Source organism: Puntigrus tetrazona, chromosome 10 (genome assembly GCF_018831695.1).
Source record: "Puntigrus tetrazona isolate hp1 chromosome 10, ASM1883169v1, whole genome shotgun sequence".
In the NCBI taxonomy this organism is placed as follows: Eukaryota; Metazoa; Chordata; class Actinopteri; order Cypriniformes; family Cyprinidae; genus Puntigrus; species Puntigrus tetrazona.
In genome coordinates this window covers 226,675-239,352 of record NC_056708.1, presented here as the reverse complement: position 1 = coordinate 239,352, position 12,678 = coordinate 226,675, and the positions used below count along the sequence as shown (strand labels likewise).

The window sequence follows — 12,678 nt, the reverse complement described above, 5'->3', positions numbered from 1 at the left end:
TGAGACACACACAACAGATCATCCTGGAAGAAGGCAGTAACTGGAGATGTTTCAGTGCATGCTCCTGCTTTATAAAGAAAAAGATCTTTAACTAACACACTTGAAAGAATAATTATTTTAAATCGGTTATTAAACATTACCTTTCATTGTTTCCACTGTATATTTTACAACATACAACAGAATCAAATAAATAAATAAACACCATTAAAAATGAACTGATTTACTCATTTAGCTGATGCAAATTCATAGTTAGGTCTAAAGAACAAAACAAAACAGAGCAAATAATAAAATGCAGAAAAGAATCATTGTTTATCATTCATTATTTTTGAACTACAGCCTACAGACATAAAAACACCTGATGATGAATAGACGAATACACTTCAGGACCCTTAACTTCGTCTCTGCTTTTAATAACTCATTGTTTCTCTGTCACTGGATTCTTCTACTTCTTCTTCTTCTTCTGTTCAGTGCTTTGATTCAACCTTGTCATTAAAAGCACTATAGAAATAGAAGTGATTGATTGATTGATTGATTGATCAAAACAAAGGGAAAAAAGGGTCAAATGTGTCCTGTTGTTGTATCTGTATCAAAGGATGAGTTGATGGTCTGAAGATTATCTGAAGACGTCACTGGACAGGAAGCATATGAACGTCATGAAGCGATGCGCTCTGTGTGTGAAGGAAATAATTTTATTAATTTCATTCGTAGAAAAAATATGGTTATTTTCACAAGGGGATGTGGAATAATGAGACAGATGTCTATGACGGTGAAACCGACGACATTTTTAATAATATTTATATAAATACGCTTTTATTTATGTATATTAACATTAATTGAGAACGGAGGGGAGTCCTGCAGACTCTGGAGAGAGAGAGAGAGAAGCTCCAAATCATCAGACGTTTCCTTCTTCTAGGTCTTTAAAGATGGTAAGAATTCATTCAGTGAAAACATTCACGTCTTTATGAAAATATGACTATATTTTTATATTATATATGACTATAATGTAATACATGTGTCATAGCACTTATTACATTGTGAAAAAGATATTACATAATTTTTTTAGAAAAGTATTACATTATGAACATTTATTACAATAATAATTAAATAATTATTACATTACGTGCAGCAACATGAGTTGTTAACAATATAAAGTAGAAAGAAATAAGAAAGCATAACAGATATAAGAAATAAAACGTTACACAGCACTTCTCAGAAAAGATAGCACTTTTTTTAAGTAAAATGTGAAATTTAGCTCATTATCGTAGAAAATGTGCCTTCCTTTCTGCAGCAAACTAAGAAGTGTTCATCATAAAAGCTGTATTTAAACGTAGTAAAGATCCTTGAGTCCAGTCTTTTCACTCATCAGGAGTCATTCACACTTAAAGGACGCTTAAACAAGTATTTGTGCTTTAATACTGATATAATATTAAAACAATATTGTATTAAATGCAAGTCACTTAAAAACCCTTTTTGCTCTTCGAGGTTGTTTATTTTCTCTGATTTGATCTTCTCTCTAAAAATATCAAATAATGAATTTCTTAAAGCAAATATATATACATTTCTTTATTGTGTAAGAGTTTAAACTTACAGTGTGATGCAGATTCATCTGTAATAAATCTACAGAGATCATATATATTTTAGTTTGTTGACCGAGATCCGTTGTGAATATTTATTTTCAGTTTATTTCAAATCTGATCGACTGGATTAAATTATTACTGAATCATTAACTAGCATCCTTTATCAGTGCTTGAATGAAACGAGACGCCTCTGTTCCTTTCAGTCTCCTGTCGTGAAGAGGACTATGGCAATAATCAGATCTTCAGTAGAATTATATAAAGCTAATATAATAAGAGTACCTTCACTACTATCCAGTCTCTGCTGGGTTTCTAAAGGCTAGCACTTTCCCTTGTGCTTCACAATAATTCTATTTCTATGACACACGCTCTTCTGGACAATAAAAAGAGACAACATGTAAGGGACATATTAACAGACGAATAACAGACACACTTTGTCATCATCAGTCCAGTAACACACACAGAACTGGCCTCGAGTGAAAGGTTTATATTAAAAATATCTATCTGAAGTTCAAACAGATCTAGATCACTGAATCACATCACTTCTGTAGAAATGACATGACAGGTCTGCTCTTTGATGTTCATAGCAGCAGTTATAAAAACTAGTCAGAAGCTGTTTGATATAAAAGATATAAACACACCACAAACACTGTGATCTTCCTCAGCCTTACGTTTAGATGAAGATTTTTTAGCCCACATGATTATCAAGAGCAGATAACATTAAAGCTGCTGCTATACTCTTAAAATAAATCTAAAATCTTTACTCAAATGTTATGAGCTGAGTGAAGTGGTTAAGAATATACTGACTCTAGTATTAGTTCATTTTCTGTATCCATGTTAAGAAATCCTAACAAAGTCGTTCCAGTATTTGTGGGCTCAGTGGAAAACCCAGCAGCTCCCAGAAGTCTGTGCGGTTAACATCAGACGGTTCACTAACTCAAGGATCACTGTGGAAACGTCGCTGCATTTCCCACAATGCCTCTAGAGTCTGATCTGTCCTGAGAGGATGTCGTGGTAGAGCTGCTCCGTGAGAGGAGAGTATGTTTTCTGAGCGGCGTCCAGGAAGAAGAGCGGCTGCTGGACCGTCTCTGGACTGAAGCCCTGCTGGACCAGCCTGCCCTTCTGCTGCTTGAACGTGTCTGTCACGTCTAAGGAAGGCTGAGAGGACAAATACAGGAAAACACATGAAGACAAAAGCCAGTGCCCCTGCAGGAATGTGAAAAAGTATGCACACCCTCGCGCGCACACACACATACACACGCACGCACAAACACACACACTCTCTCACACACACACACGCACGCACGCACAAACACACACACTCTCTCACACACACACACACACACGCGCGCACACACACACACACACTCACTCACACACACACACACACACACACACACACACACACACACACACACACACACACACACACACACACACACACACACACACACACACACACACACACACACACACACTCACACACACACACACACACACACACACACACACACACACACACACACACACACACACACACACACACACACACACACACACACACACACACACACACACACACACACACACACACACACACACACACACACACACACACACACTCGCACGCACACACACACACACACACACACACTCACACACACGCGCGCGCACACACACTCGCACGCACACATAAACGCTAAATGCAGTTATGCCCTAAAATTAGATGTTGGGGCAAGAAATGCATCTCTACGAGTATAATATTTATATATCATACAATATCACACAAGCAGGGAGAGCAATATCAGAGTTTTGAATAACACAAGCTTTTATACATCAATAAGAAGTTTTGTGTTTAAACACAATATCATGAGTTTAACCAGCCGTCTTATTGATCCAGTAACGTGTGACAGTCATCTGAACAAAAAGAGTCTTTTACTTCATTCCTGAATGAAGACTTTTGAAGGAACATTTTATGTTTGATCAAATAAAAATATTCCTTTGTAAAGCTATATTTTTTATATATATACACTTGATACTTAACTCTAAAGCTTTAAATAATCTTTTTTAAGGGTACGTTCACAGTCAAATATATTATGTGATTCATTTGATTGATTAATCGACACATCATGTCATTAATTAGATTAAAACATTTAAATCAACTGACAGCCCTAATCAAAAGTAGTAAAGATTTATTCCCTTCTGATTTATTGAATGAGAGGAACGTGTGCCGTTCTTTCATCCACGAGTCTGCGGCGTTGAACCTGAAGAGACACACAGTCTCTGCTTAGCTGTGCTCTTCATAAACAAACTGCCTAAAAATTAAAACGTGAACAAATATATCAACTTCTGTCTGAAGCAGTGATGATCAAACACGAGCGGTACCTGTACTCTCAGGAACCAGGGCCAAGCGTACGGAGGAAGAGAGTGCGTCAGATGACTGTAGAGTCTGTCTCCGTCCAGCCCTTGATCGTCCTTCAGGACCACAGCGGCCATTCCTGCCCGGCCCTCGTACCCTGCTCAGACAGCGTTAACACTCACAGCAAACTCACCTCAAACTTTCAAACCAGGATAAGGTTTCTTTCGTTTCCAACAGTTTATTTCATCAAAATGTAAAAAGTATAGAGCAAATGTAGCAGATGTGTATTTAGAAGTGATTTCGTGACTCTACTTCCTCTACTTCACAGGTTTTGCAGTGATTCAGTGAAGGCCATATTTCATGTAACAGATGAATTTAAATGATATATCTGTAGGATTGTGACTTAAAGATCCAATGTAATGGAAATGCTCTGTTGATTATTTTTCACTAGGCAAGCGTCTGTAATCTATATATATTTCTTTGTATTATTCAGAATAAACGAGGACCCGAAGGCAAGAATCTTTGCAGTCCGTCTTTCATTTCAATAGAATGCAGAAAACCCAGTAAAGCTGAGGAAACACACCTGGCACAGAGACGCCGTACACACTGACGTCCAGCAGAAAGTCCAGGCTGCCCAGCACTTCAGACACCTCCGTGGTGGACACGTTTTCTCCTTTCCACCTGCAAACCAGCAAAAACACCATCAGAGATGTGCCGCCGCTGTCTGAATGAGCTCAGTGAGATCATTCTGTGAGAGAGATCACCAGCACAGCTGATGGACCAATAAGAAGTGTCCCAGCAGGAACATCTGATACTTCACTGGCTTTGGTCTGGACCATATACAAATGTTATTTTTTTGGTTTAGTGCGGTTTACTTTCACACGTGTGCACAGCAGCTGAACCAAACAAGGTCTGAATACACCCTGAGTGTTGTTTTACTCCAGTACTCCAGTCTCCCTCCATCACATTAAACTGCATTTTATTAAGACTTCACATTAAACATTAGAAAGAAGCTAAAGGTTAGAACAACAGCGATAGAGAGTGTGAGAGGTTGTATCTGGAGCATGTGGATACTCAATATCAATGGGTTGAATTCACATTATAAACAGTATTGTACAGCTAGTGAACTTCAGCTTTAAACTAATGTGCTGCTACAGCATTCAGGGATATCAGCGATTTATTAGATTAAAAGCTACAGCACATTGTTTCTGAACTCACTATAACCCTCAGTTTATTTAAACTCAAAGAGTCATTTAATAATCATCAAACCATGTTAGGATTAATCTTCTAGTATTCTTCTGTATTCTTTTTGTTTATATATTTATGTTTTAGCACCAAATATCATTATGGAGTAAAGTTCAGTGAGTTCAGTTGCAGGTTGTGTCAAGACAATAGAGTTCAATGGAATTAACGACCATAGTTAACTAATGTTTCTTCCGGGAAATAGTTGTTGAATGCTTGGAGCGTGGAGGGGAAGTATCTGTGGCTCTGCAGGCTGTAGAGATGGAAAACAAGTCGTCTGTACTGTGAGAACGCTTTTTAGCTCATTGTGTCCCTTCCTGTACGGAGCTACTTCTTTTTTCAGATACACAATGAGGAATTACTTTATTACTTTTTGTTATGAGCAGAGGTTGTGTTAGACTTTAACCTTGTCAACATTATTATTTGTCATATTTTAATTCTGATAATACATTTAATTGCTTTTATTTTTGGTCACATTTTAACTTTTAATAACAAACAAGGATTACAAATGGGTCTGAATACACAAGAACAGTTCCAGAGCAAGCAAGGGCCGATCGAGGAGACAGAGCAAAGATCCAGGACAAAGCAGCGGTCGGTACACAGAAACTAGAACAAGAAACTAGGAAACACAGGGCTAGGCTAATCAAAAACAACTAAATATGCTAGGACTGGCTAATTAAACCGATTCACAGTTGATGAATGAACAGTACATATAGTCCCATCCAATAAACTGGAAGAGGCTAAGCTTTGTGAGTTATTCATTTTGAAATGAAACAAAGTGTCAGATTAAAAATTTGTCATTTTGATTTAAAATAATAAAAAACTGAATGTGGCATGACCTTACTTTACTACTAGTAGATAATCACCTGTGTGTAATCAACACGTTTTATTATTGTTCTAGATCCAATGATGGAAAGGGCTGGACATTAGTTATACATTCCAGTAGATTTACCTCACTGTAACAGACAGTCTGTGAATGACAGGACATTTTCGGTTAACACGACCTTTGAGAAGAAATGGTTCTTCAGTTCATGTGAGCTTAAAAGGAGTCACTGGATGAAAAACATTTCAACGTAAATGTTGGTTGGAAGTGTCTGTACACATCCATCCTATAATGATCCACACAGTGTGTTTTAATCCCTATTTTAAAAACCTTTTCTCAAATCAGGCTGTTCTAAGAGTCCTGTCAGAATTATGTAGTTCTGCACAGGCCCCTCCCACAACAGTTGATTGACAGGTCTGTCTTACCTTAGCCCTGCCCTGATCTGTGATAGTCTGTCATTGAGTTGACGAGTAGTGAGTATAAGGGGTTTTATGATTATTTGCGAATCGACTTTCCTAATAATGTGCTAGTTAGCCAGCTTAGAGGCTGAAGTTCACTCCACAGAAGAGAGGGGAGGAGTCAGCAGAGCTCATTAGCATTTAAAGCAACATATACTAGAATAGTTTGATAAAAAACAGAGCAGATTTTGACAGGGTAAAAGTGATTTTTACACTACCATTGAGAACTTTTAACCAAAGTATGTTCTAGACTTTTTATTAAGATGTCACATCAACTAGAAAATGGTCACCCGATGATCTCTTTAATGAAGTCAAATGCAGGCACCTGCTAGAACTGGCTTCTCTTCTTCATTACAGTCAGTAGGCACTGCTGCTCATAACAATAATGGCTTGTGACACTTGTTATGGGTAAACGTGTTTTCTGAAGAATCAGTGTCAATGTGAGGGAAAACGCAGTGAAATATAGACCTGAATGTGTCTCCAATCCTGTCTTTGAAGTAGACAAAGCCTCTGTGGTCCTGAAGCATCAGGTCTCCTGTGTTGAAGAACACATCTCCCGTCTTAAAGACATCCCTCAACAGCTTCTTCTCTGACATGGCTTTATCACCGGCGTATCCCAGGAAAGGGTTGGTGAAGGTCACCGGAGCCACCAGTAACCCTGCTTCCCCTGAAACATACCAGTCTGAGATGAGCATCAAAACACAGCTAAGAGATTCTGAGACCTTCTGGGTTCACATCTTTCTTTAGCTCTTTTCCACCAGATCTCCTCATATTTAAAAGAACCATGTATCCAGACCAGCATATACATGACAGAAAGCGAGCTCCCTCACAGAGCTGTCATTTACATGAAGATAACATCCCTAACACAGCAGGGATCTAACTAGTGTGGTCCCGTCTGCTCCTAAACATTAAACACATGAAAGCAGATATAATGATCTCACCTTTACTCACTTTAATGCAGTGTCCTGTATCTGTCCGTATCGGATCAAACGTGTGTGGATCACATTTTAAAAACTCAAACGGCAAATTCAGCTAAAATAAAAAACGAAAGTACCTTGAAGTAACCTTGTTTTTTTTAGACATTTATTAAACTCTTTGATTTATTATAATTTTTATAAAAGTCAGACCTTATTAAAATAACTGGCTCGCCCAATCGGTCCGATTTCATCTGTGTAATTAACAAAGCCAATACTGGCTTCCGTTAAACCGTAGGATTCACGAATTTGGATTTTTCCAAAACGTCTGAGGAACTGCTTCCAAACATCAGCTCTGAGACCACTTCCTGCAGCGAGCCTAACTTTATGAGTCACTTCCTCTATAGTCTGCAGACAAGAAATGTGCAAAAATAATCAGCAACATCAAACAATTTATCAATGCAAAACCAGCAGTGTTTCATCAAAGATACGATGTGAATGTAAACGAGAAAAATGATACGGTACATATTTTAGCATCTAGTAAAGAGTTTCCTACTTTTGGCTGATTGACCAGATATCGACAGAGTTCTCCGATGTACTGAAACACAGTCACATCATACTTCATACAGTCCTTCCAGAACTGGCTGGCAGAGAACTTCCTCCTCAAAACACAGGTTGCCCCTAAAACCCAACGGCCATCATTAGGATCATGCCTGCATTCAGTCAGTGGTGTTAGTGGTCCTATGACGGTCTGTGGTGGATCGTACCGAGCTCGATGCAGCCACCGACGGCCAGCAGAGATGCAGACATGTGGTAGAGAGGCAGCGTCACATAGACTCGGTCACGGGCCACAGCTCCACACAGACGCAGGAAGGCCATGCACATCACCGCTTTGATGTGACTGATCCGAGCGGCCTTCGGCAGCCCTGAGGAACAAAGACAGAGACGTGAAGCTGATAGAGCTCTCCACATCACCACCAACACCAGAACAACTGGAATAGATATAAAATATAGAATAAAAAATACTGGTAACACTTTACTATTATAACAGTAGATTAATGCATTAATTATGCCTTGCATAGTGTTTATAATGCATAATTTCATTTGTAACCTCAGTTAACACATTATAACTTTTCAATTCATTTTTATAGTATGCATTTTCAAATTTTTTATTAGAATTGTTTACAACACAAATTATGAATAATTATAATGCATTATATCCTTTAACAACCCTTTAAAATTCATTATAGATAAATGCTGTACCAAGACTTTAATTTGAAGCATGTGTATAATACATTTATACACAAATAATACATTTCTAATCAATAAACAATGATATTTGCTCCAACTAATAACTTGATCAGCTTTAAGTGTGCTATTCCAATATTACACCGTGCTCAGGCAGTAATAAAGAGCGATAGTCTGAAGTGTTTTCCTGATGTCTGTTTTTTCCCCCCTTTGTTTTTTCTGATAATAACTTCATGTTTTGTGATAGGACTGTATGAAGGTCAGGTGAAGGTCAGAGGTTAACAGCTGACCGTACCGTACCTGTGGTGCCGGACGTGAAGATGAAGAGGAAGGTGGACAGGAGGTCAGGCTGAGAGCCGTCGGTCAACGGTTTCTCTGGAGAGGCCGACTCCAGCTTGTCCAGCAGCGTCCCGATGCTCTGGTGCGAGGATCTCTCCCCGGTCACCCAAACCTTGACCCCAGCATCTATCAGCGCCGGCAGCACCTCGTCCAGACACCGGAGCAAGTCTGCAAACAGACCGGTCATCATCGAGCCACTGCAGAACTCAATATAAGAGGAACACAAACAGCTGTGCAAACATTCGGATCTGATGTGCTGAAGAGCTTTCTGAAGAGCTTTTTGACTGCTGCAGGATAACCTGGTAATTTAGCACTCACATTCTCCATAACTAAATGAACAAAATGTTAACTAGGCTAACTGAATTAATCATTGAGGGTGTGCATTTTACCCATGCACTATTCATTACATCATTATCTTTATTTCAAAGATGGTTTATTCCCTGAACGCCGGGGTCCTTGTGATTGTTTTGACTCAAGCTTACTAATTATTGTGTAGTGTGTCATTTAAAAATATTAATGATGCAAGTATGGAATGTTCTGGATCATTTTATCAATTGTGTATTCTCTTCTAATAATGGATGAGAATAATAATAATAATAATAATAGTGAACACCCTGCAGAAACACTGCTCAGCTTTTACACGCTAAATCTCTCCTGAGGCACGTTTTAAAAAAAGATAATAATTTGTATTAGAGTCCTGTCACAACAGGTTTAGTCAGATCAGCAGGGGAAGGTTGACTAAATGTGTAGTTTGTAAAAGCTGCCTACAAGCTGTTTTTTGAAGCTCCCAAACCGAGAACACACACTTCACAAGACCAGACACGTTCTCTTCGGCTCGATGGGCGCAGAGAGTGAGGGAGAGAAACTTCGTGATCTCTCACACATTTAGCAGAGTTTCTTTTGCAGATGTTTAACGTGACAGCGCGCGTACCTGTGCGTCGCGTGCGTCGCGTCGGCGCTTACCTGAGCCAATGACGAGCGCTTTCGCCGCACAGCCGCGCAGACAGTGCTGCAGAGACTGAGACTTGATGTTGAAGTTGAGAAAGGCGACCTCGCAGCCTAGTTTACTGAGGCCGAACCAGACGCAGATGAAGTCCGGCTCGTTGCTCATCAGCAGCGCGACAGTATCGCCGCGTTTCAGCCCGCAGCGCGCTCCCAGCACGCTCGCGAATCTGTTACTGCGCGCGTCCGCGTCTCCGTACGACAGGGTTTGCTCTTCGAAGACAATGAAGGGCTTCTCCGGGCTGTTTCTGGCTTGCTGCTCAAAGAGCTGGAGGTATGTGACAACTCCGCGCTTCATCCTCGCCTTCATCGCGCTCCCCACGCGCCGAACTCTCGCGAAATACATCAGATCGTCCCAAAAGTAGGGGTAAAACTTCCTCTGAACGAGCAGAAGCGTGACCATTCCCACGGCCAGAGTGCCGATGGCCCAGCTCATGGTGACTCTCACACGGATGAAAAGTGTTTGTGTTGCGCTGCTGGATTCTTCAGCCCATATTTAAATACCCTCACACGCTACTGCGCATGCGCAAGACCTCAAACCATCGTATTCCTGTGAGTTGGGTTTCCTTCCGCAGACTACAGCTCGAGCCTCAGAGCAAACCTCTTATAAACCAGCAAAGCATCTCGGCTGAGACTCTACTGACACGCTTAGGATATAAAAATACACTCCTTTTATAGTACTTTTGAGGAATTCGTGACCGAATTAGTAAATCTGTAGAGCAACCAGGATGCTCTCATTCATAGAAAACATGAGTTTATCTTACACGATTATAAAATTATGACAGTAAACAGACAATAACCTTTGTATTGCCCATAGGTGCACTGTTAATGATTTGCCAACTTAGTAACACTTTAACACATTTATTATATAGGTTACACTTTACAATTACTTTACTTTACTTCACAATTTAAGAGTTAAAAACAATTGCGCATTTATTTATTTATTTTTTTTGATTCACAAATGTATCAAAAGTTCAGAAGAATAGCATTTATTCAAATATTTTGTACCATTAAAGTTGTCTTTACCGTGTTTGTTATTTTACTTAGTACAGACCTTTGAATAGCAGTTGTTTTGTAGCAAAAAAATAATAATTTTTAGCAGCAAATCAACATTAGAATGATTTCCGAAGGATCACGTGACACTGAAGATTCAGATTTATCATCACAGAAATAAATGAGAGTTTAAAGCATTGAGAGAGAAAACAGATGCTTCTTACAACAGCAAACATTTGGTTGTCTTTTAGGAATCAGATTTTTAGTACCTTGGTGATGACATTTATAAATATAAATGAATATCAAAAACAACAACTGGCTTCTGGGTTAATTGACACTAAGTACAGTATTTTACTCTGAGTGCAGAGGTAATGAAGACATCCACAAGATGGCGCTAAACTTCAAGAGAACGATCTCAGTGACCTCTGAGAGATGCTTCAGTGTCAGAAAAACCTGTCAGAAAATATCACTTTATCTGGAAACAAAACATCTCCTCACTGAAGTCGTTACTCTAACCCTGTTAACAAGTCTTGTGTGTTAAACCGATCATTTAAAGAAGTTACTTTTCCCAAAACATCCAACTTCTCCAGTTTAAAAATCATGGTGTCCCAACTTAACTTGTAACACCTTAGACGTAATTATAAAATGCAACAAAATATTATAGATTAGAAACATATGAGTCCAGTCACAGTGAGACGCATGCTGTCTCTTCTATATTAGATGAATGAAATTCTGCAAAATACTTTCAGTTGTATCAGGCTCAGACGTACTCTAGTACTAATCTTAAGCTTTCTAATGTCCATACTGTACACTGGGTTAGAAATAAAATATCTCTGGTTCTGTAACAGGACACTCAGACACTGTTTAGTTTCAGAGAAGCTTGTTTAAAGTGTATTTCTGCTGTTTCTGTCTTCTCTGGCAGTCACTGCTCGTGTTTGACGTCACAAGGGCCGTAACGTTCTCCCAGGGCTCTGGAATAGAACAAATGTGGGTACTTTGTATAAGGGTTTGAACACTGACTCAAACTGTCAGAGAGTTAGAGATTCTGAAACAAACCTCTGGTAACATGCTCCGCTTCGGCCGGGTTTGACCCGTCTCTCCTCTCCTCTCTCTAAACACACTCTTCAAACTAAACTCAGTCTGTCTGCTTTCCTCAATCTGACCAATAACGTGTTTTAACATCTAAATATAACATGTTTTGAGTGACAGGTAGATTTAGGTTTGGTGTATTTTATTCAGTTCTGTTATGTTCGATAGTTATTGTTGAATAGGAAGCTTTCAAAATCCATTTTTTTGGTCATAATCCTTATTTCATAATGTTATATCTTTATGTGATCCTCTAGCTTGCTATATTCTTTTTCTATTGTTTCCTCTTATTTATTATATAATTAAATCCTTATTATAGTGTGATTCTTGTGCATCATTGCTCTTTCACTGATTGCTTCTGTTGTCCTCATTTAAATAAAGTTTATAAAAGTCTGATAAATGGCTACATGTAAGCTACTGTAAATGAATCTCTAGGGTATATTGATATTCAACAAGTATAGCAGTTCAGAATTATTTGGAAATCTGACAAATCATGGCTTGTTAACAAACAACTTCTAAAACTTTCTGTATCTTTTTTTTTTTTTTTTTAAGAAAATCTATTTGTAATCAGTGCAGCCTGATAAATCACGACTGAAACCAAACTCTCCACATCTCAGTCAGTAGCTCCCAAAACAGCATT

General features: G+C 38.9%; 1 protein-coding gene across 2 annotated transcripts; it reads right to left on the bottom strand.

Annotated features, from left to right (window-relative positions):
• Positions 1-2,046: 2,046 nt before the first annotated feature.
• On the bottom strand, positions 2,047-12,186 carry LOC122353112 (long-chain fatty acid transport protein 6). 2 transcript variants are annotated; one of them, XM_043250977.1, is made up of 10 exons: positions 9,921-12,167; positions 8,919-9,125; positions 8,138-8,296; positions 7,927-8,051; positions 7,584-7,778; positions 7,398-7,488; positions 6,925-7,123; positions 4,517-4,614; positions 3,960-4,090; positions 2,047-2,732 (listed from the first exon to the last, which is right to left on the bottom strand). In XM_043250977.1, exons 1-10 carry the CDS (start codon positions 10,393-10,395, stop codon positions 2,556-2,558), a joined length of 1,857 nt encoding a protein of 618 aa, XP_043106912.1. In that variant the 5' UTR covers positions 10,396-12,167; the 3' UTR covers positions 2,047-2,555. The 2 variants fall into 2 exon arrangements, with proteins under 2 accessions (XP_043106912.1, XP_043106913.1); XM_043250978.1 differs by lacking the exon at positions 2,047-2,732 and adding an exon at positions 3,207-3,838 and having other exon boundaries at positions 9,921-12,186.
• Positions 12,187-12,678: the final 492 nt, after the last annotated feature.

Excerpts from the sequence above, each read along its gene's own strand:
- LOC122353112 (XM_043250977.1), bottom strand. The coding sequence starts at position 10,395 with ATGAGCTGGGCCATCGGCACTCTGGCCGTGGGAATGGTCACGCTTCTG. Across the intron at positions 8,052-8,137 it reads CGGTGGCTGCATCGAGCTCG|GGGCAACCTGTGTTTTGAGG; the intron begins GTACGATCCACC and ends GTTGGGTTTTAG. Across the intron at positions 7,124-7,397 it reads CTGCATTAAAGTGAGTAAAG|GGGAAGCAGGGTTACTGGTG; the intron begins GTGAGATCATTA and ends GGTATGTTTCAG.